This window comes from Octopus sinensis, linkage group LG27, assembly GCF_006345805.1.
Source record: "Octopus sinensis linkage group LG27, ASM634580v1, whole genome shotgun sequence".
NCBI lineage: Eukaryota > Metazoa > Mollusca > Cephalopoda > Octopoda > Octopodidae > Octopus > Octopus sinensis.
The window spans coordinates 5,472,741-5,498,366 of record NC_043023.1 but is presented as its reverse complement, the minus strand read 5'-3'; the positions used below and the strand labels follow the sequence as shown (position 1 = coordinate 5,498,366).

Genomic DNA, 25,626 nt, shown 5'->3' with positions numbered 1-25,626 from the left:
TCCACAGGTGCTAAATCTGGTGAATAAAACAGGTGCAAAAGTGATACCATGGTGTTTTTGGTGAGAAACCCACGAGTGAGAAGGGCTCAGTGACGGGGCATTTTCATCGTGAAGAATCCCATTCTTCGCACCCCAGAGATCCGGTTCCTTTCACCAGATATCCTCCCTCAAACACTTCAAAACGTCATTGATTGTCATTTTCATGTAGAAGCTCTTTTATTCTTTTACTTGTTTCAGTCATTTGGCTGCTGCCATGCTGGAGCACCGCCTTTAGTCAAGCAAATTGACCCCGGGACTTATTCTTTGAAAGCCCAGTACTTATTCTATAGGTCTCTTTTGCCGAACCGCTAAGTTACAGGGACGTAAACACACCAGCATCAGTTGTCAAGCGATGTTGGTGGGGGTGGACAAACACAGACACATGCATCCATATATACGACAGGCTTCTTTCAGTTTCCGTCTACCAAATCCACTCACAAGGCTTTGGTCGGTTCGAAGCTATAGCAGAAGACACTTGCCCAAGATGCCACGCAGTGGGACTAAACCTGGAACCATGTGGTTGGTAAGCAAGCTAGTTCTTTTGTCTCTCTGGAGAGACATGGTCGCAGAAACGTTAGCACACCAGGCGAAATGCTTAGCAGTATTTCGTCTGCCGTTACGTTCTGAGTTCAAATTCTGCCGAGGTCGACTTTGCCTTTCATCCTTTCGGGGTCGATAAATTAAGTACCAGTTACGCACTGCGGTCGATATAATCGACTTAATTTGTGTGTCTGTCCCTGTTTAGCCCCTTGTGGCTACATGTATGTATGTATGTATGTATGGATACATACATACGCATGCATGCATGTTTTGTGTGTTGCATGCATGCATTACCATTTTAACACTTTTGCATGGGTTGGACAGAATGAACAGGGTGGTGCCCCAGCATGGCTGCAGTCTAATGATTGAAACAAGTAAAAGATAAAAGCTTGAAGATCTTGGTCAAGTGTCCTCTATTATAGCCTTGGGCTGACCGAATCCTTGTGAGTGAATTTGTAGAAGACACTTGCCCAAGGTGCCACAAAGTGGGAATGAACCCGAAACCATGTGGTTGGTAAGGAAGCTACTTACCACACAGCCACTCCTGTACCTATGTATATAATTTGTGTTTAGTCCTACTGGGTTTCTAGCAATCCTCCTTGCTAGGTAAGCCAAGTGTGGGTGCCAGTTTAGTCACTGGCAACCTGACTAAGCAACAAGGTGTTTTCGATTCCATGTTACCAATAGCATCCAAGACAGACTTCACTATTGACCTGACAGTCTGGACATGCACTCTGTTTCTATACTCTCACAAATATTGTATACTCCTGGTCATTTGTACATGGTGTAGCGTGATGGTCAGTACTTTCTTTCCAGCTTGTTATTTATTGGTATCATTGCAGTCCAATCTGCTAAAATTGGCTCTAATTGGGCCACCCACTAGGTAAGAGTACTCCGTCAGTTCTGATGATACAATCAACGGAACAGCTTGCTTGTGAAATTAACATGCAAGTGGCTGAGCACTCTACAGACACGTGTACCCTTAACATAGTTCTCAAGGAGATTCAGCGTGACACAGAGTGTGACAAGGCTGGCCATTTGAAATACTTTGAAGGGAAGAATAGTTTTTTTTTTTTTTTGATTTCTAGATAGAAGCAAATAGGAAATAACACTTACTGACCAAAGACAACAACCTAATTTGGTGGTATTGAACAGAATATTTGCTATAATGGTATTTCGGCTTCTGCAACCCCCGCACTGATTTACTTGTCAGCTGCTTGACCTTAACCACTTGAGTATGTCCCTTAGTGGCTAACAATATCTACATCTTTGATCATGGTCAAGAGAAGTGGGAGAGCATCATAACCATATGTTAAGAGGGATTCCTTGGGAGTTTGAATAAATATCACAACACAAGTAAAGTTTGAAGGAAGTTTGAAGCCATTTTTCATACTAAAGAGAAATAACAGTTGCTACCCAAAAACAAAAGTTATATTACACAGTGTGATATAAAGAAAGTCACAGCAACATAGCTATAATCTTTAAGCCAATACTTAAATATGTTAAAAAGTAACCCGGTGATCCATATCAGTTACTTATGGTGTGCTGGTGGCACGTAAAAAGCACCATTCGAGCATGATCGTTACCTGCATCACCTTACTGGCATGAAAAAACATTTGAGTGAGGTCATTGCCAGTGCCACCGGACTGGCTCCTGTGCAGGTGGCACACAAAAAGCACCATTTGAGCATAGCTGTTGCCAGTATCGCCTGACTGGCCCTCGTGCCGGTGGCACGTAAAAAGCACCCACTACACTCTCAGAGTGATTGGCGTTAGGAAGGGCATCCAGCTGTAGAAACTCTGCCAGATCAGATTGGAGCCTGGTGCAGCCTCCTGGCTTCCCAGACCCCAGTCAAACCATCCAACCCATGCTAGCATGGAAAGTGGACGTTAAGCAATGATGTCTAATTTAACTCTATAAGCAACATATATCTTTCTTTGTTCTTACGTCTGTTTTTCCATGCTAGCATGGGTTAGATCAGTGTTTTTCAACTATTTTTTTACCTATGGACCCCTTTGATTATTATTTGGGCTCAGTGGTTAGAGCATCAAGCTTATGATCGTGAGGTAGTGAGTTTGATTCCCAGACCAGGTTGTATGTTATGCTCTTGATCAAGACACTTTATTTCACATTATTCCAGTCCACTCAGCTGTAGTTGCGATGTCACTGGTGCCAAGTTGTATCGGCCCCTTTGCCATTCCCTTGGATAACACTCGTGGCATGGAGAGGGTCGGCCAGTATGCATGGGCGACTGCTGGTCTTCCACAAACAACCTTGCCCGAACTTGTGCCTCGGAGGGTAACTTTCTGGGTGCAACCCCATGGTCACTGATGACCAAAGGAGTACTTTACCCTCTACCTTATGTATTAGGTTGTTTCACATAAAATGTCCCTTTTTTTAATTACTTGTTATTTCAGTCATTTTAAAACTCGATTATGTATACCTTGCATTTAATCTTGACTTTTTCTTTACCAACAATATTGGTATACAAAATTCGTACCCACAGACCTTAAGAAAATGATAACAACCAAACTATGTTGAGTGATTTTCTCATATGAGTATGTATTCATGGACCCTTAGTATACTACTGCAGGTCCCTAATTTAGTAATTTGCTTGTGTGGATCCCATCTAAATCTTATATGGACCCCATTGAGAATCACCGAGTTAGATGAACATGTTTCTGAGGCATTGTTTTACAACTGAATGTCCTTCCTCAGTGGTTCTCAACCATTTTCTTACTTAAGGACCTCTATGATATTTTTATAATTAAATATTTTAGAAATTGTATTAAAAATTTGTTAAAATGTTTTGTGTATTGTAGAAGTATAACCAGTTTATTGTGGATAAATTTTAACAACTGTGGAGGCGCGTGGCTTAGTGGTTAGGGTGTCAGCATCATGATTGTAGTTTCGATTCCCGGCCCAGACGACACGTTGTGTTCTTGAGTAAAACACTTCATTTCACGTTGCTCCAGTCCACTCAGCTGGCAAAAATGAGTAATGCTGTGATGGACTGGCGTCCCATCCAGCTGGGGAACACATACGCCATGGAAACCGGGCCCATGAGCCTGGCTAGGCTTTAAAAGGGCGCATTTATTTTATTTTTAAATTTTAACAACTAAATCTTATAGGGGCCCTCAAGGGCCATATGGACCCCAGCTGAGAACCACTCCCCTTAATGCTAACCCTTAACTGTTCTTCAAACCAAATGGCTTCAAAGGCATGAAGCACACACACATACACGCATATGGGAAGCTTCTTTTTGATTTCAGTCTACCAAATCCACTCACAAGCTTTTGGTCAACCTAGAGCTATAGTAGAAGACAATTGTTCAAGGTGCCACTCACTGAGACTGAACCCAAAGCCACATGGTTTACAGAGGAACTTTCTTAACCTCACAGCTGTGTCTGCACCAAATAACAGATTTGGTGTAGGAGCCAGTATGTGAGTATTTTGAAAATACCTCATGGAGCGATGACTGTGCTCTGCATAGATATGGGCTGCCCTTTGGCAAGGTATAGCACCCATTCAGCCATCCTTCCAGGGATACAGCAAAGTCATGGGACCGCAGCATGGTGAAGAAGTTGCAGAGGAGCTCAACTGGGCCAACAGTGCTTTTTAAATTGATGCTGAGCAGGGGAATCCTGAAAGATCAACGGTGAGGATCACCAAGCTTTATCAAAAGAGTAACTGCCATGTATCTATAGGGATGGCATCCATGGTTGTGGGATCAGCTTATGAAAGATCCATTATGACTCAAACTCCCAATTCAAATCCATAATAATGGAATTGGATGGTGATAGAGAGTCATGGGAATCCGTGAAAATAGTGCAGTCAAGGAGAGGATTCAGTGGTACATGGACCCTTAATATACTACTGTAGGTCCCCAATTTAGTGTTTCGCTTGCATGGACACTTCCAAAATCTTATATGAACCTCGGTTGAGAACCGCTGAGTTAGATGAATGCGTTACCCATTTGTCACTGATCCAGGGTAACATGGTATGCTCAATTGTGAATCACGTTAAGCTTATCATGGATTGATCTGTGATAACACGGGGTCAGTGTCATCACAGCTTGGTCTGCAAAAACATGCCCCTGCAAGCCACCATCCTCAGCTACCCAGAATGCAAAGTTGGCTCCGGTGGGATTTGAACTCAGAGCATAGAGGGTTGGAACAAATACTACAAGGTGTTCTAACAACTCTGCCAATTTGCCACCTTCTGTTCTCACTTTTTGACACAGTATATCTAAGACTACATCATTCAATGTGTTGATTTTGTAAGACGAATCACAGGCTGGTGTCTTTTTAAAAAAGGGCATATTAGGCGGTATAATCTGTCAGAAAAAAGATCAGATGGTCACGGTTGGAACATCTTTGATCATAGGCTTGCTTGGATGAAGGCTCTAATCCAGTAGACTTTATGATCAAAGATGTTTCAACCGTGACCATCACATCATTTAATCTGACATAGTGTTCCTAGGACTGCATTATCTGTTGGATCAGACCTGACCATGGGTTAAACAACTGTGTAGAAAAACGTGAGATGGGACTGCTGCGTTTAGAGGTGTAGGGTGTATATATCGCTCGTCTACAATATGATGGGATGTATAAACATGTATATATTATTGATGTTGTTTAGCCCCAGGTCAACTTTGATGGGACAGAGCTACGATCCAAGGCTATACTGTAATTTGGTACCTAGGCGTACATTGCCGTGTGTCGTCCTGCTTCTGTAAGAAGCTTTGAGTGTGATTTGAGAGCAGTTTGGTTGCTGTTTGTCCGTATTCGTGTGTGCGTTTGTATAATTGTACAACGTATATTTTATATACGTTATACAAACTCACAAGGCCGGGCCAAAAGTCATGCACCAAGATCAAACCTCATTTAATGTATGATTGCTCTAGAATCGTCAAAGGATGTGCTTCTATTCTTCTAAAACTGAATAAAAGGAGTAAAATAATGAATAAATACACCCGTCCCTGCACACGGTGAACAAAATGAATGATAATAATATAAATAAAATGCCAATTGTTTTGGAGCTTGACTTCTGGCCCACACTGTATGTGTATTTGTGTGTGTATGAATGCATGTAGTCAGGCATACATCAAAATAAATGGATGAAGCACACACACACACATCTATATACGCACGTACAGACACAAGCATGTGTGTGTGTCTGTATATACATATATATATATATGTGTGTGTGTGTGTGTATACATACATTCATGTTTTACGACTAGGTTCTACGGTTTTTAAATGGGGGACCGAAAATGACAACCGGCTACTAAATGGGGGTTCAGTTTAGAGTCGTTCTATCTACCCCGATGCTACCCCGACTTTATGTCCACCATCCGTCCGCGCTTCTTAACCAGCCTCTTCCCGTTTCCGTCTTCTTTCATGTCGACATATTTTTCCAACATGTCCGCCATTCCCCATCTCCACCTTTTTCCTTCTTTCACCTTGTTTAGGTTTCCTTCTTCTGTTTTCCTGTGTTTCGTGTTTTTTTTTCCTGTTCCTTTTTCTTCTTCCTCTTTTCTCCACTTTCTGCTCATTCTTCTCCTTCATCTCTTTTATTCTTATTCTGCCATTCTTCTCCTTCTTCATCTCATTCTTTCTTTTCCTCTCTTTTATCCTTTAATAATAAACCTTTCTGCTAAAGGCTCAAGGCCTGAAATGGTGGTGATGGTGGGGTGTTAAGTCAATTACATCGACCCTACTGTTTCGAGCTGGCAGAATCGTTAGCACGTCGGGCGAAATGCTTAGCGGTATTTCGGCTGCCGTTACGTTGTGAGATCAAATTCCGCCGAGGTCGACTTTGCCCTTCATCCTTTCGGGGTCGATAAATTAAGTACCAGTTACGCACTGGGGTCGATGTAATCGACTTAATACCTATGTCTGTCCATGTTTGTCCCCTCTGTGTTTGGCCCCTTGTGGGTTATAAAGAAATAGGTACTTAATTTAACGACCCCGAAAAGATGAAAGGCAAAGTCAACCTCGGCGGAATTTGAACTCAGAACGTAAGGATAGCCGTAATGCCTATTTCTATTTCTTTACTACCCACACCGGGCTAAACATAGAGAAGACAAACAAGGACAGACAAAGGGATTAAGTCGATTATATCGACCCCAGTGCGTAACTGGTACTTATTTAATTGACCCCGAAAAGATGAAAGGCAAAGTCAACCTCGGCGGAATTTGAACTCAGAATGTGAAGACAGACAAAATGCCGCTAAACATTTGGCTCGGCGTGCTAACAATTTTGCCAGCTTACAAAGACACAAGGCTTGAAATCTGGGGGGAAGGGGACGAGTCGATTACATCGGACCCCATTGTTTCACGGGTACTTAATTTATCGACCCCGAAAGGATGAAAGGTAAAGTCAACCTCGGCAGAATTTGAACTCAGAATGTAAAGACAGACGAAATACCGCTAAGCATTTCGCCCAGCATGCCAACAATTCTACCAGCTCACCACCGTAATAATTATGATAGTTATAATAATAATCCGTTCTACTAAAGGCGCAAGGCCCAAAATTTCGGGGTGGCGGATAGTCGATTCTATCAACCCCAGTACGTAACTGGTACTTATTTCATCAACCCTGAAAGGATAGAATGCAAAGTTGACCTCGGCAGAATTTAAACTCAGAAAATAAAGACAGATGAAAGACCATTAAACATTTTGCCCATCATGCTAATAAAAATATCGGAGCATTGGGCTCTGTACCACCCAACCTGAAGAAACATCTAGACACTTAGAAATACTCTACAATCTTGGTGTGTTGCTTTACATGGTACTGCATGAAGTAATTTCTTTCTGAGGCCCTTATTGTGACTTGACTCAGAGTACAAATCCCTGGTATACAAAATATCTTCAATCTACAACACAATATTGTACATCATCATCATCATCATCATCATTTAACGTCCGTTTTCCCTGCTAGCATGGGTTGGACTGTTTTGACTGAGGGCTGGCGAACCAGATGGCTGTACCAGGCTCCAGTCTTGATCTGGCAGAGTTTCTACAGCTGGATGCCCTTCCTAACGCCAACCACTCCATGAGTGTAGTGGGTGCTTTTTACGTGCCACTGGCATGGGGGCCAGTCAGGCAGTACTGGCAATGACCTCGCTCGAATCTTTTTTACACGTGCCACCGACACATGTGCCAGTGAAGCGACGTTGGTAACGATCACGCTCGAATGGTGCCCTTTTTTACGTGCCACGGGTACGGAAGCCAGTTGGCTGCTCTGGCAACGATCACGCTCGGATGGTGTTCTTGGCACCCTACTAGCACAGGCATAAGTGCCAGTAAGGTGATGCTGGTAACAATCATACTCGAATAGCCTCTCTGTCAACGATCACACTCGTATGGTGCTCTTTGCACCCCGCTAGCACAGATGCCAGTCATCGAATTGATTTTGATTTTGATTTCACTTGCCACAACAGGTCTTCGCAAGCAAAGTTTAGTGACCAGCATCTAATAATAATAATAATCCTTTCTATTATAGGCTTGATATTTGAGGGAGGGGGATAGTTGTTTACATCAACCCCTGTACTCAACTGGTACTTAATTTATCAACCCCAAAAGGATGACAGGTAAAGTCGACCTCTGCAGAATTTGAACCCTGAATATAGTGACGGGTGAAATACTGGTAAGCATTTCATCCAACATGCTAACAATTCACCACCTTGTCTAATAATAATAATAATAATAATGATAATAAATGCCCTGATACAGTACCAGGCAGTGGCCTCTCGTGGCTTCTGATCTTAAGTGATTGGAAGTGTTATCATGTACATTGTTTTGTCTTGGTATAAAAAGATGGGCTACAGCAAATATTCTGCTCAATACCACAGATTTGCTTGTCAGTTGTTTGACCGTAACAAGTTGACCATGTCCCTTAGTGGTTGACGATCATGAGCAGAAGTAGTGAGGGAGTATCATAGCCATGTGTTGAGAGGGATTCTTTGGGGTTTGAATAATTCACCTTTGGAAACATGGGTGGTTTGTTCATCATCCTTAAACAACTCTTATTCAGGGACCTTTTGAGCGGGATGGGTTACTCGACCTGAAGGAAATTCTAACTGGGCCCCACCTGCAAGGTCATGTGCTGTTTATCTTGATATGAGATCACCATGTCACGCACATATGGTTGTGATGCAAGTGCCTGGTGTACCCTTATCAGACGGGTAGTCATGTGTATACTGGGCTTCGTATGTTTTACCCCAGTGTCACTTTGATGGCTTGCACTGCTCTCTCACTCAATAATAATAGTAATAATAATAATAATAATAATGATAAATAATAATCTTGAGGGAATAGAGCTGGTTGTTTACATTGACCCCAGTGTTCAACTGGTACTTTTTTTAGCAGCCCTGAAAGGATGAAAGGCGAAGTCAACCTCAGCAGAATCTGAACTCTGACTCATAAAGCTAGTAAAACAAATCATCATTATTATTATTATTATTTGGAGAAATACCTTGCGACATTTGTAATGTCATTTAAAAAAATAAGGCAGTAATTTGCCAGAATTGCTCGCATGCCAGGCAAAATGCTTAGCAGTATTTCGTTCATCTTTATGTTCTGAGTTGAAATTCATTTTGTCTTTCATCCTGTTGGGGTTAACAAACCCTGAGGTCATTGCAATCGACTAGTCCACTCCTACAAGACTTCAGGCCTTGTGTCTATAGTAGAAAGGATTATTATTACCTCCGCCTTAGCGAAGATGGAGGTATTGTTTTCAGTTGTATTTGTTTGTTTATCCATGAACAAGATATCTCAAGAACCACTGGATGGATTTGGATGAAACTTTCAGGAATATTTGGCCTCATGACTGGCACAAACTGATTAGATTTTGGGATAAATCTGATACCAGACAAGGATTCTGGATTATTTTTCCTGTTTTTTTTTACTTAACTTTTGAGAGCAGTTAGGTTCATTTTTAGTATTCTCATTTGTGAGAGCAGTCAAATTTATTTCAGATATTCTCATTTTAAAAATCATCTCTGGCTAATCATTGAGAGACGTTGGTGTTACCTTGGCGGAGCTTTTTGCTCTTGTTATTATTATTATTGGACACCCCCATGATACCTCCTGGTCTTTTGTCAATTTCACAATGAAACTCTCCATGTACTTCCATGTGGAGTAGTGTTCCTCCTTTCTTGTTGACTATTTGTGATCAGAATTCATCAGCACTCTCAACTCCATTGTTGGTAAATCCTCCTGCATTAGCCACAAACTGGAGCAGCTCTTCTTTGCTGTTTACCATGTGCTCTGTCATGCTTCTGCTTTCACTCTTGTTGCAATCTCACTCTTGCATGATTTTCAGACCATGTCAACCTTCATGCCTCTTCTTGTACAGCCTGTGTACATTCACATTAGGGTGGAGGGCATCATGTATTGTCATCGTCTTTCTGGTAGTGTGACCGAGACGGTCAATCCCTGCTCACGTCCATTTCAGAATGGGTGCACTACAGCAGACTATAGCAACAGCCTCTATGTTGATGGCAGACACAAGGTTCCTTGTATTTAGTTTTGACTTCAAGAGAAGTTTAAGGCTCTTCAAATATGCTGTGGTGACCCTGTCTTCCATTTCCGTATGCAAGATATTGTCCAGCTTCAGGACCCCCAGAATACTTGTACCCACCATCATCCAGGTCTCCCATTTGCTCTCCGTTTGGCAGTTCTCTGCCCCTAACATCTGCTCTTTTCCCCTGTTTCAAAGTAAGCAACACATGCCGGTCGAAATGCTTAGCGATATTTCATCTGTCCTTACGTTCTGAGTTCAAATCCCACTGGGGTTCACTTTGCCTTTCATCTTTTGGGGATCGATAAATTAAGTACCAGATGAGCACTGGGGTTGGTGTAATTGCCTTACCCTCCCATCCCCAGCAGTTGCTGGCCCTGTGCCAAAATTTGAAATTATTATCAGTATTGTGATCAGAGTAATGAAACTCTCCTGAATGCTCTCATCCAGTGTGTGATCATTGCTGACTTGTGAAGTTATGATGAACACCAGCTGTCGTGTGGTATGGATTTGATTGTCAGCTGAGTCCACTGTGAAGATTGCTCCACTTCCTTCGTTTGGGCAGTAAGAACGGGCAGGCTTTATTCGTCTGGTGGCTTTGGTGAAAGAGCTCATGTGGTAGACAAGATTCTGGCACTCCATGGATTACAACAAGGGTTACAGTTGATCCGATCAATGGAACAGCCTGCTTGTGAAATTAGTGTACAAGTAGCTGAGTACTCCACAGAGTTGGCAGAATCGTTAGAACACTGGGCGAAATGCTTAGCGGTATTTCGTCTGCCGTTATGTTCTGAGTTCAAATTCCGCTGAGGTCGACTTTGCCTTTCATCCTTTCGGGGTCGATTAAATAAGTACCAGTTACGCACTGGGGTCGATATAATCGACTTAATCCGTTTGTCTGTCCTTGTTTGTCCCCTCTATGTTTAGCCCCTTGTGAGTAGTAAAGAAATAGGTATACCCTTAATGTAGTTTTCAGGGAGATTCAGCATGACACAGAGTGTGACAAGACCTGGCCCTTTGAGATACAGGTAAAACTCATTTTTGCCAGCTGAATAGACATTGAACGGTGACAATGGTGTGGTGGTATCAAAAGGTTCCCAAACTAGTTATGTTTATTAAAAAATAACTTATTTACCTAAGTTTTAACATCACTTCCTTCGAAATAGTCACCTTGTGCAACAATACTCCAGTCCTTGTGTTTCTGCTACTTTTGGAATCCGGCCTGGAAGTTGTTTTCCATAAGCGAGTCAAGGATCTTCTGCGATTTGCTCTGGATCTCGACAAGTGTTACAACAGTGACCTTTGATCGGCATTTTCATCTTGGGGAAGAGATGGAAACCAGTGGGTGCTAAATCTGGTAAATAGGGTGGGTGCAGAAGTGATACCATGTTGCTTTTGGTGAGAAACACGAGTGAAGAGAACTTGGTGATAGAGTGCATTGTCATTGTGAAGAATCCAGATGCTAGGGTTGCCTGCATGAACCCATATGACATACCAGCAACATCAGTAATGTCGTTGATTGTCCCCTAATGATCCTTATGCACAAACTGATGAATTTTCTCCTAATTTCCTGGGTGATGCTTGTAGTCTTCCAGAAACATTCTTCAGCTTTTGTCCTCTTAGCTGGACTATTTTAGGGATAGTGTGTAGTGTGGAGGGGCCAAGTAATGTTTCTACATTTTTATGTTTTTTTTTATCATACCCAATGCTCTGATTATTACTGGTATTGTTTTCACCTTCATGCTCCACATCTTGAATACTTCAATTTTGAGATCTCTGAGATCTGTGACAACTTCACTTCTTTTTGGGCAACATTTTTGCCAGAAGAGACTGCAATGTCCATCACTAAGTAGGTGTTTGTTTTCCAATCCTTGATTATAATGTCTGAGTGATTAGCTTTTCTTTGAACAGACATATCCCAGATGATTGTGGCCTGGTCCTTGTCATGTACCTTGTTTGGTACATGTTTATACCATTTCATGTCAGTTTTAATGTTGTAATGTTGGCATATTTTCCATTGAATATAACTACTTAATCATGCTTGTATATATACTAAAATTTGGCAAGGACTGGACAGCCAGAGAAGATGTGGCAACTGTCTCATTGTGCTGGTTGTCCATTCTGCATTTGGTGTTAGGGCCTGTTATCATTATTTTGCTTTTATAGTTCTTTGTAGACAGGCATTGGACTTGTGTAGCAAGTTTCATTTCTGTCCTTTCATTTCTGCTTTTAGTCCAGAGTTTTTGAGCCATTTTTAGTTTTTACTTAGGCTCACTTCTTCTCTGTAAAACTTTGTGAACATTTTTCTGGTTGAAATACACAGAAAAATGATGACACAGCAGTCAAAAAATTGTAAAAATAGGGATTTTCATAGAAAAGAAAAACACCTTTTTGATGTAAATAATTTTTGGTGTTAACATGGTCCGATTTTAATTTTTTCTTCTGCGGAAGGAAGAGCAAGCCTTCTTCTATCATTCTGTCATTGAGTGATTTTTTTCTTCATTTCTTCTTTATTATGTTTTGTAGTTGTGTTTTTGTTTGCTTTTTTTTGTCTCTGACCATTTCTGCTATGTTGTCATCTGAGATAAGTGTTTTGTATTTTGTCATCTGAGATAAGGGTTTTGTATTTTGTCACTTCCTTGTATCTGGAGAAAAGTGTTTTCTTTTTTTTTTTTTTCATATAGTAGTCTTATACTTTTTGTTTCTAAGCACCTTTCTAGTCCAACTCTTGTTATTTTATAGTAGTTCTCTATCCTGGGCTGGGTAGATATATTCTGTCTGTGTCTGCTTTGAGCTAGGGACTTCGCTATGCTGTTAATAACTGGTTTTTCTATCTAGGTTTCTCAATTCACTGATCTTCCAGTTTATTATGTTGAAACTAATCTATGATTGGTACAGCTAGTGTGTTTATCCCTATTCTTTTGTTTTAAGCATTGAGTTCAGTGTTTTATATTAATCTAACTCTTCTGTAATACTGTCTCATAATTTTCTCTTTCATTTTTGTCTTGTATTTTAGCTGTTTTGTCTATCCCTAAATATTTCTGTGGGTGATTGTGGTCTGATTCCCTGATTTCTGTGTCTATGTCAATTGCAATGTTTTTGGTGTCTATTGAGTACTATTATTATCATTGCTGTTATTACTATTTCAGATATAACACCTGGGAACCAGAAGAAAATATATTGGATTTGCGATTAATAGAAGCATTTAAAAGCAGGTAATGTAAACACTTTGTCTACAACAACTACTACTACTACTACTGCAAGCACTATTATCATCACTAACATGACACTCATCACCACATATATTACTACTAATACTGCTACAAGCACTGTAATCGCTACCACCACCACCATCACCATGACTATCCTATTATCAGTATTGCTACCAAGGCTGTCTTAGCTCTATAGGCAAATCAATAAACTGGGTTCTATAATATTTACTAGTAGTATCACCTGGTGTTGCTCGGGTTTGTTTCGACCCTTTAGAATTGGAATTTTTGAAAAGTAAATATTTTGCATCATGTAGCTTGTTATTCTCTTTAAGTGAACATTTTTCTGGTTGAAATACACCGAAAAATGGTGACACAGCAGTAAAAAAATCATAAAAATAGGGATTTTCATAGAAAAAAAAAAGCACCTTTTTGATGTAAATAATTTTTGGTGTTAATATGGTCCAATTTGAATTTTATCTTCTATGGAAGAAAGAGCAAACCTTCTTCTATCATACTCTCAATTTTGGTCAACTTGTGCCGAAGGGTCTCGGAAAAGATAGTGTTAGTTGAAGGCTACCATACCTATATATATATAGACTAGTCTGTAACTGTCACCATGCTGCCGAGTAATGACCCAGTCAAGATGAAACAGCCCCTTCAACTGAAGCCTACTACAACGATCACATTGATTTGCTCAACAACAACATGTTTTTGGTTTCTTCAAACAAATTTTTATTCTCTCTCTCACTTTCTCTCAACAACAACTTGTCATTGTAGTGAAAGTTGTTTTTTTAACGTTTACAGTCATGCCCAAAATTTTGGAACGTAGTTTTGAAAATTTGAATTTTTATATTAAATGCCCAAATATATACATTGTATATATTTGAATTGAATTGTATTTGGGCATAGTAATTTTAATTTTTAAAACAAGATCTTTCAAACTTTTGAACACGCCTGTCTGTTGTGTTGTCTGTATGTTGAAAGGCATGCAGAAATACACACACACACACACACACACACACACACATACACATACACACCCAAAATAATAACTCTGTATTGTTATATAGTGAAAGCCTTTTTTTTTAAGCTACGTTGTGTTGATAGACTTCTACTTAAAATTTCCATGTTTTTAATTAAACCTTGTTTGTTACTATGATGACCACACTACCTATCTATCTATCTATCTATCTATTTATCTATCTATGTATATATATATATGTATATATATATATATATATATATATATATATTTCTCACTCTCTCTCTCCCAAAAACTTTTTCTCCTCCCCTTCTTTTCAAAGTAAAAGTCACTTTTTAAAGTCTCTGTTGCATTGTCTAAATGCTGAAACACTCACACACACAAACCAGAACCATGTACTTGGGAAGCAAGCTTCTTACCACACACCCATGCCTTGTTATCAAAGATGAAACTGTGGTTAGATCCGGTTCCACATAAAGTTTTGAATGGTCAGACTTTTTTGATGACGTTGCTAAAAGTCAAATGAATTGGAATTGTATATTTTTTTTTACATCAGATATAGTGACCCCGGGTTTTTATTACTAAAGATTCCTGCTACACATTTAGAAATAAAAAAAGCACATCCTACATACTATTATGTATGTGGTGAAGCATGATCTTACGGAGACAATGAACCAAGGCCTTTGGCAAAGTGCCGTGGTTTAGAAGACGTGGCCATTGCTGGTGTCACACTCTGACACTTGTGCTGGTGGCACATAAAAAGCACCCTTTAAACATTGGGCCTCACGGAGTCAATGACAAATGACTGAGACCTTTGGCAATATGCTGTGCTTGAGAAGAAGACCCATCAAACCAAGTAAAATCATAATCGTGGCAGATACTGGCGTCACGCAACTGGCTCCCATTACACTCTCAGAGTGGTTGGCATTAGGAAGGGCATCTAGCCGTAGGAAACCATACCAAATCAGATTGGAGTCTGGTGCAGCCCCTCAGCTTGCTGATCAAACTGTCTAACCCATGCCAGCATGGACAATGATGTATATATATATATATATATATATAATACAATGTACATTTAAACACATTAAGAGGTTTTCATCATAGGAATCCTTTACGCTAGAAAGAACAGCTGAAGTCCAAAGGGAATGAAAATTAAAAACATTTACCATCTCTTTCCTGGACCATGATTTCTGACTTATTTTAGCAAATAAAATAATTTGCTAGGCGAAGTCTTCTTCAACAGGGACGCCTAGATTAAACATATAAACGCGAGGCCAATCCAGAAGATTTCGCCTAGTAAATTATTTTATTTGGTAAAATAAGTCAGAAACCATGGTCCAGGAGATAGATGGTAAATGTTTTTATTTTTCATTCCCTTTGAGAATTTATCAATAATTAGTGGTTTGGACTTCAGCTGTTCTTTCTAGCGTAAAGCATTCCTATGATGGAAACCTTAATGTGTTTAAACGTAAACTGTATTTTATATGAATAATATATAGTCTATTGACTAATTTTTTAATATGCTAGGACACTGGTAGTAAAGATTTCTAAAATCTTTATTACCCTGATATTATTAATTATATATATATATATCTATATATATATATATATCATCATCATCATCATTTAGCGTCCGTTTTCCATGCTAGCATGGGTTGGACGGTTCTACCGGGGTCTGTGAAGCCAGAAGGCTTCATCAGGCCCAGTCAAATCTGGCAGTGTTTCTACGGCTGGATGCCCTTCCTAACGCCAACCACTCCGTGAGTGTAGTGGGTGCTTTTTACGTGCCACCCGCACTGGTGCCAGACAGAGCTGGCAAACGGCCACGAACGGATGGTGCTTTTTATGTGCCACCGGCACGAGGGCCAGGCGAGGCTGGCAACGGACACGAAACGGGGCGGTGCTGGCAACGGTCGCGAAACGGAAAGTTCTCTTACATGCCACCGGCACTGGTAACACATCTGCAATTTCCATTGATCGATTTCCATTGATCGATTTCGATTCTGATCCTCACTTGCCTCAATGGGTCTTCACAAGCAGAGTTTCGACATGCCACCGGCACTGGTAGCACATCCGCAATTTCCATTGATCGATTTCGATTCTGATCCTCACTTGCCTCAACACGTCTTCACAAGTAGAGTTTTGTGTCCCAAGAAGGGAAGGTATGCATACGTAGGCTGGCTCCATCCCATGTAGAAGGCCACGGGTTGTGGACTCACTTGTCCTGCCGGGTCTTCTCGCGCACAGCACACTTCCAGAGGTCTCGGTCTCTAGTCATTTCCTCAGTGAGACCTAAAGTTCGAAGGTCGTGCTTCACCACCTCGTCCCAGGTTTTCCTGGGTCTGCCTCTTCCACAGGTTCCCTCAACCGCTAGGGTGTGGCACTTTTTCACACAACTATCTTCATCCATTCTCGCCACATGACCATACCAGCGCAAACGTCTCTCTTGCACACCACAACTGATGCTTCTTAGGTCCAGCTTTTCTCTCAAGGTACTTACACTCTGCCGAGTGTGAGTACCGGCATTACACATCCATCGGAGCATACTGGCTTCATTTCTAGCGAGCTTACGCATATCCTCAGCAGTCACGGCCCATGTTTCACTGCCATGTAGCATGGCTGTTCGTACACACGCATCATACAGTCCGCCTTTCACTCTGTGCGAGAGGCCTTTTGTCACCAGCAGAGGTAAGAGCTCTCTGAACTTTGCCCAAGCTATTCTTACTCTAGCAGTTACACTTTCAGCACACCCGCCCCCGCTGCTGACTTGGTCACCTAGGTAACGGAAACTATCAACTATTTCTAGTTTTTCTCCCTGGAAAGTGATGGAAGTTGGTCTCAGAGCATTTTCAGTGTTTATTGTTCCTGAGCATCTGCCACATACAAAAACCATCTTCCTAATTAGCCTTCCTTTGACATTGCTGCATCTCTTATGTGTCCATAGCTTACACTTGGTGCATCTTATAGAGTTTCTACCTACACCTTTTCTACAGATCGAGCAGGGCCATCTACCTGAAGGTGTTTGTGATTTGTCTACCTTCCTACTGATTACGACTTTGGTTTTAGCTAGATTGACTCTGAGGCCCTTCGATTCTAATCCTTGTTTCCACACCTGAAACTTCTCCTCCAGTTCTGATAGCGACTCAGCAATTAGAGCAAGGTCATCAGCATAGAGGAGCTCCCAAGGGCATCCTGTCTTGAATTCCTCCGTTATTGCCTGGAGGACTATGATAAATAGGAGGGGGCTGAGTACTGAGCCTTGGTGGACCCCTACCTCTACCCGGAATTCTTCACTGTACTCATTTCCAACCCTCACCCTACTAGCGGCGTCCCTATACATGGCCCGCACAGCTCTCACTAACCATTCATCTATCCCTAGTTTTCTCATTGCCCACCAGATAAGGGATCGGGGGACCCTGTCGAAGGCTTTCTCCATGTCAACAAAAGCCAGGTACAGGGGCTTATCTTTGGCTAGGTATTTCTCCTGCAGCTGCCTTACCAGGAATATAGCATCAGTAGTACTTTTCCCTGGCACAAACCCAAACTGCATCTCATCTAAACTAACTCTCTCTCTAATTAGTTGGGCTATGACCCTCTCCGTAACCTTCATCACCTGGTCCAACAGCTTGATACCTCTGTAGTTATTTGTATCTAGGGCATCACCTTTACCTTTGTAGCAGTTGACTATTATACTGCTACACCAGTCATTGGGTATGACCCCTTGTGTATCACCTGATTACTATATGGGTGACTAGGCTATAGCCGACACTACCAGACATTTTGAGCATCTCTGCAGTGATTCCTGATGGGCCTGGGGCTTTCCCTGTCTTCATGCTTCTAATTGCCTTAGCTACCACAGAACTATCAACTCGGATAGCTGGTCCCTCTGTTGGGTCAACATTCGGCAGACTCCCTTTATCCCATTCATTTTCTTCATTCAGCAACCTTTCATAGTGGCATCTCCAAACCTCTCTCTTTGCATCCTCATTTAGCGCAAGTGAACCATCTTCCATGCGAACACACTTCTCTCCTACCACATCACGATTCTCTCTCACACACTGTCTTGCAACACGAAACACCTCCAGTCTTTGGTCCTCACGGCGCAGAACATTGGCAAATTTTTTCTTATCTGCTTCCCCTCTGGCTAAATAAACCTGTCTCCTAGCTTCTCTTTTGGCAGTCTGATACAATTCCCTATATATATATATATATAATAACTCTACTTTTCCTTTCTCTCTCTATTCTCTCTTTCCCTATTGTTTTCTCTCTCTCTCCTGCTCTCTTTCCCTCTCTCATTTCTTTTGTATGTGGTCCTTTACTAAACCAAAGATATCTTGTTTTTCCCTATTACAGTCAGACTGACAAAGATGTCCTCCCACACAAAAAAGGCCCAAGACCCAAGCGAGTAAAACTACAAGTAAGTATCCCCCCCCATTCCCCTCATTCCTCTCCTCTCTATTTTATTATTTCTGTCTTCATCTTTCAGCTTCATCTCAGTCAAATTCTCCCTAATTTCAAATTTCAAACACTAGTAGAATGTGTCATACAAAACATCTTTTACTGTTAGCGTTTTTAAGAAAAACATATTTACAAAGTTATTTCATGTTAAAGTAGTCCTATTTCAGTAATTTCAACCAATCAGTGACGTGTGTTCAGCTGAATAAAATTACTGCCACTGTTTGTCAACAAGAACTATCAGCAGTGTATATTTTGTTTGTCACTGTTATTTATGACAACCCTAACCCTAACCCTAAAACCTTAAAGCTAAAACCAGTACAAACGCACAAACGATGTCATAAATAACAGTGACAAACAATGGCAGTAATTTTATTCAGCTGAATACACATCATTGATTGGTTGAAATTACCAAAATACGACAACTTTAACATGAAATAACTTTGTAAATATAACTTTGTAAATATAAGTTTTTCTCAAAAACGCTAAGAGTAAAAGATGTTTTATATGACATATTCTACCAGTGTCTAAAGTTTGAAAGTGTTTAGTTACAAAAAATTGTTTTTAAAATCTGTTGGTCAAAAGGTAAAGATCCCTAATAGGGGTTACAAAATTGTATATGTTAGGTGGACATGTAAGGAATTCCCTGTTAGAAATTCTTCAGACAGAGAAATTAAATAATACAAATTTTACATTTGGATGAATTGTTTATATTTAGACAATAATTAGGACCAGCACAGATGACCCTAATGAAGGAAGAAAAGAGAGAGAGACAACAGCTGGGATTTACCATAACTACCTACACAAAATATATGTATAAAAATAGGCGCAGGAGGGGCTGTGTGGTAAGTAGCTTGCTTACCAACCACATGGTTCCAGGTTCAGTCCCACTGCCTGGAACCTTGGGCAAGTATCTTCTACTATAGCCTCGGGCTGACCAAAGCCTTGTGAGTGGATTTGGTAGACAGAAACTGAAAGAAGCCTGTTGTATATATGTATATATATGTGTGTATGTATACTACACTCACGGAGTGGTTGGCATTAGGAAGGGCATCCAGCTGTAGAAACACTGCCAGATCAGACTGGAGCCTGGTGCAGCCTCCTGGCTTCCCAGACCCCGGTCGAACCGTCCAACCCATGCTAGCATGGAAAGCGGACGCTAAACGATGACGATGATGATGATGTATGTGTGTGTATATGTTTGTGTGTCTGTTTGTCCCCCAACATCGCTTGACAACCGATGGTGGTGTGTTTACATCCCCGTAACTTAGCGGTTCATCAAAAGAGACCGATAGAATAAGTACTAGGCTTACAAAGGCGGTGCTCCAGCATGGCCACAGTCAAATGACTGAAACGAGTAAAAGAGTATATATAAATGTTTGTGTCTGTATTTATATATCTGTGTATGTATGGGTAAAAAAACTTATAGTGTGCTTTTCAAAGGTCCTCTTCAGGAATTAGACACCATGTGCTATGATACAGCAGGAATTCTTTTACTGGATACTCATGTGGGAATCCATTAGTGCACATGGAATTCATAAAAAAAGACTTTAATACATCTTGTTTTATCATTTTTGCATGTATGTATACCAAAATGTGAAACTAATATTTAAACACTTTTTTTAAATAGTTTTAACATCTATTTCTAAATCCCCTGTCACGAAACAGTCATTTCATGATCCGTTGAATGTTTATAAGTTATGTGTTTGGGGAATTTACCTTACGAAATTTTGCTGTATAGGATAATTTGCTGTGAGATAAATTCATTGCATGGACAATGATAATGTGAATTATATCAGCATCTTTTTAAAATAAAGGGAAAGAATGATAATAATTTTTTATAAAAGTATTAAATAGACAAGTCAATATTCAAATATTTTTAAATTAAAAAGGTTAGGTTTTATAAAAGCATTAAAACTAACAAGTCTTTACTCACAGAATAAAGAATGATGAATGGTTTTATAAAAACATTAAATAGGCAAGTCTTTATTCAAATTTTATTATATAAAAAGCAATAACAAAAAGTTATAAAAATGCATTAAACGGACAAGTCTTTATTCAAATTTTATAAAATAAAAGAATGATGAAAAGTTTTATAAAAGCATTAAACGAACAAGTCTTTATTCAAATATTTTAAAATATAAAACAGAGTGACGAAAGACATAAAAACATTAAATTAGGCACCTTTATTCAAATGTTTGAAAATAAACAGAATGATAAAAAGTTATTAAAAAAACATTAAGTAAGCAAGTGTTTATTCAACATCAAATATTAAACAAATGTGTTGAGGTCATTTCAAATGAAATTTCTTGCAGTGAATTATTTTTGTATGACAAAAATATTTACAGCAAAATTTCCTGTAACCTCAAAATTCTTGTTGTGTCTGAGGAGAGTCATAGTGCCATAGTATAACACACTCACCAGTTGAATTTCCACTCATTTATTTAGAGTCAAAATCCATTGATACAGCAACAACAGTAGATGTGCAATGGCCCAGTGGTTAGGGCAGCGGACTCGCGGTCGGAGGATCGCGGTTTCAATTCCCAGACCTGGCGTTGTGTGTGTTTATTGAGCGAAAACACCTTAAGCTCCACGAGGCTCCAGCAGGGGGTGGTAGCGATCCCTGTTGTACTCTTTCGCTCCAACTTTCTCTCACTCTTTTTTCCTGTTTCTTGTCCCCGACTTCCTACGCAACCGCTGAGCCTGGATGCGCATTCATCCATCTGTCGATGCTCTCGGTGTCGGGGGTTGACCTGCTTTCTCTTCTGCGGGTCTTACGAATAGCAAAGGACCACGTTCCGGACTTCTCCCACTACAGAGGCGCGATCTTGCGAGCTCTGGGACGAAGACCGCTTCGCTCAACAAACAAACAAACAGCAACGACAAAGTTTTCTGGAATAAATAAATGTGTGGAAATTAAATTGCTGAGTGTGTTACCTTAAAGCAGTAAAACTCTCCCCAGATACAACAAAATTTGTTCCCAACACAAATTCACATAAGGTGCTTTGCAAACCAGATACAAAAGTGAAGTAGAATAACCCCTAAATTCTTCTGATGCTAACAAAAGCTTATATCTTTCCCTTTTCTTTGTAGGATTCAGCAACAGATGACACTGGAGATGGCTCGGACCTGGAGCTGGAAAGTCCTCCTTGCCGACGGAAGTCAGTCAGTCACATCGACCAGGGCCTGTGTGGCTCGACCACGACCACCACCACAAACAGCAGCAACAACAACAACAACAACACGACTTCCTCGACCGGTTCGGCCTCGTCCTCATCGACCAGTGCATGCAACGAGGGTGCGGCGTCGGGCAAATACCGGCCCCGCGACACCTACAGAGGCCTGCCGGCTGTGCCCCCTCCTCCGCCTCCCCCTCCGCCTCCTCCGGACGTCGGCCGCAAGGACCGGGACCGAGAGAGGGAGAGAGAGCGGGAGAGGGAGAGAGACAGGGAGCGGCCATCGTCCCACAAGGGACTCGACGACAAAATGACTGCAGGCAGCAGCAACAACAACAACAGCAGCAGTAATAGTAGTAATAGCAACAACACATCTGGTGGCGGAGGGGGGGCGTGTGGCGGGGCACATCGCAGCAGCAGTAAGACCAGTGAGAGATCAAGTGGCGGGTTAATGGACGCGAACCCAAGTGGGTCACACAGCTCCTCACTTCAGGTGCACCACCTTCCTGTGAAGAGGGGCCCAGGTAGACCCCCAAAGAACCGAACCACATTGGGTGTCACCTCCTCTTCCACCTCCACCTCATCCTCTTCCTTGTCAAATGCCTCCGCGAAGTCTCTGTCCTCGACTTCCTCCTCCAACCGGCCCTCATCAGTCATAAAATCCACGGGGAACGTAACGCACCACACGATGCGCAAGCAGGACAAGGGCTCCGGTGTTGGCGTGGGGTCGTCGTCAGGGGTGTCGACGGGATCCGCGTCGTCGACGACCGCTGCCAGCCCCACCTCCGCGTCCGCGGCCATGACGACAGCATCAGCGGTGAACGGGCAGAGCATAAGGAGCACCACCGCCATCACCACCACCACCACCACCACCACAAGTGTAGCAAAGATGGCGGCGGTGGTGGAGGGGGCAGTGGAGGTGGTGCTACCGGCGGTGGCGGCAGCAACGCCCCAGGTGGCGGTGTGGGTGTCGGTGGGGGCATGTGCACTGGCGTGGGCGGCGGTGGCGGTGTTGGCAGCGGGGAGTCTCGGGCCGTTCTCGGTCAGCTGCAGGACGGCCACGAGGACACGATGTCCTCATCCGGTCGGCACGGATCCGAGAAGTCCGGCAAGCGGATCTCGTTTGTGTCGCGGGACCGAGAGAGGGACCGCGATCGGGACAGAGAGAGGGAGAGGGACGGCAGCTACGATGGGCTGGAGTACGGCACAGACACCGAAAACAAGAGCGGCCCTGGCAGCGGCGGCGGAGCCGGCGGGGTCGGGGGCGCAACGATGGGCGGTGTGGGTGGAGGAGGGACAGGCCCCGAGCGGAGGACCTACTGGTGCCCACCGCCCAATGTCAAACCCTTACTTGACCAAGTGTTCATCACCGACGTCACGTCCAACAAGGTCACCGTTACTGTCCGGGAGTGCACAACCGGGAAGGGGTTCTTCCGGAACAGGGAGGACGGACAGTCCGGGTGATGGTGATGGTGATAATGATGGTAGTGATGGTGATGAGATAGTGATGGTGTCAACGATGGTGGTGGTGGCGATGATAGTGTAGCTAATGGTTTTGATGGTGGTGTTGGAGGTAACAACAAATAGGACCATGATGATGATGATGATGATTGTTATAGGGGATGATTTTGATGGTGGTGGTGGTGGATGATGATTATGATGTGAAGACCCTAGTAATGGTGGTGGTTGTGTTGGCCAAGGTCGATGGCTGTGCAAAAGTGTAGGGAATCGATTATTGGTGGGGGTGGGGTCAGGGTTAGAAGGTTGGGTTGGAAGGGGAGGTTTCTGAGCTCAGCACATGGAGGTGGCAGTGGCGATGACGGCGGGGCATATATTTTATCTCCTCCCGGGCACTCCCCTCCTCCACCTATCTTTGTTACCCCTGTCCTTCGGGAGTGGGGTAAGATTCGGGGCCCTAACCCTTCCCCCGTTACGCTCTCAGTTCACTTGTTTCCCATCCCATTCCAGCACCCTTGTATCAAACTAAAATCTTACCCTCACCCTTCACAAATATTTGTACTGATAAATCAGTAAAGCCTCCGAGAAAATACCTTGTGGTGTTTAGTTCATGTCATCCCTCTTTGTGTGTTTGTCTTTTGTATTTTAACCCAGATCCACCAACATCACTTGACCCTTTATTCCTATCCATCTGTAGATTCGACTGACTGATGAATTAAAAACGAAGGAAAATTACCACAAGGAGTTTTAGGGGTCTGTGTAATCAATAATCAATTGGGGTCCCTTTTCTATTTAAAAGCCCTCAGGTCCTTCCTCCTTTGCTCCTATATTAGAAATCAAATTCCAGCCCTGTCAAAGTCGAATTTATCTTACCTTTTATCCTTTCTGCAGGGGCCGATGAAATACTGTAGCTGTCAATTTCTGTGATGGGGTCTATATATTAAGTACTAAGGCGGCGAGCTGGCAGAGACGTTAGCACGGCGGGCGAAATGCGTAGCCGTATTTCGTCTGCCGTTACGTTCTGAGTTCAAATTCCGCCGAGGTCGACTTTGCCTTTCATCCTTTCGGGGTCGATAAATTAAGTACCAGTTACGCACTGGGGTCGATGTAATCGACTTAATTCATTTGTTTGTCCCCTCTGTGTTTAGCCCCTTGTGGGTAATAAAGAAACATATATATTAAGGCGGGGTCTGTATGCACATATATATATATATATATATATACACACTCACATATATACGTATATTAATATACATACACACCCATTTTCATCTTTTGTTATTTTGTAAATTCTCACCATGTGTTTAGGTCCCCGTAACTTAGTGGTTCGGAAAAAGAGACTGATAGAATAAGTACTAGGCTTACGAAGAATAAGTCCTGGGGTCAATTTGGTCGACTAAAGGCGGTGCTCCAGCATGACCGCAGTCAAAATGACTGAAACGAGTAAAAGGAGTAAAGAGTATATATATATATGTATGTATGTATGTATAGGCGTAGGAGTGACTGTGTGGTAAGTAGCTTGCTTACCAACCACATGGTTGCGGGTTCAGTTCCACTGCGTGGTACCTTCAGCAAGTGTGTTCTACTATAGCCTCAGGCAGACCAAAGCCTTGTGAGTGGATTTGGTTGACAGAAACTGAAAGAAGCTTGTCTAATATATATATATATATATGTGTGTGTGTGTGTGTATGTTTTTGTGTCTGTGTTTGTCCCCCCCAACATCGCTTGACAACCAATGGTTGTGTGTTTACGTCCCCGCTACTTTACCGGTTCAGCAAAAGAGACCGATAGAATAAGTACTGGGCTTACAAAGAATAAGTCCTGGGGTCGATTTGCTCGACTAAAGGCGGTGCTCCAGCATGGCCGCAGTCAAATGACAGAAACAAGTAAAAAGTGTTTATTTAGCATTAAGAACACAATGCAACGCCCAGTTGAGGAATCAAGATCACAATCTTACTCTCAAGATTTGCAACACCCTAAACCCACAGCCATGGGTCCTCACATGTATATGATCGCCTCTATACCTCTCTCTCATTTCCTGTAGATTTTCTGTCGTGTTAGGAGCGTCCATGAAGCGGTGGATTGATAGAATCGGTCGAGCATTGCAAGAATTCTTCGTGTTTCTCCTGGATCTTTATGTCCCATGTTCAAGCCTCGCTGAGAGCAACTTGGCTTTTCATCCATTACGAGGTTGCTAAAATAAAGTACCAGTCATATACTGGGATCGGTGTAATCAG

The 25,626-nt window shown here is 42.1% G+C and overlaps 1 protein-coding gene across 1 annotated transcript in view; it reads left to right on the top strand.

The window, feature by feature from the left end:
- The window catches only part of LOC115225385 (uncharacterized protein DDB_G0271670), a 40,443-nt gene extending 16,327 nt beyond the window's left edge, over positions 1 to 24,116 (top strand). The window contains exons 3-5 of the mRNA XM_029796343.2: positions 13,256 to 13,321; positions 18,654 to 18,717; positions 21,849 to 24,116. Coding sequence (XP_029652203.1) covers positions 13,256 to 13,321; positions 18,654 to 18,717; positions 21,849 to 23,477 — 1,759 coding nt within the window. The 3' untranslated portion in view covers positions 23,478 to 24,116. The remainder of the gene's footprint in view (positions 1 to 13,255; positions 13,322 to 18,653; positions 18,718 to 21,848) is intronic.
- Positions 24,117 to 25,626: the final 1,510 nt, after the last annotated feature.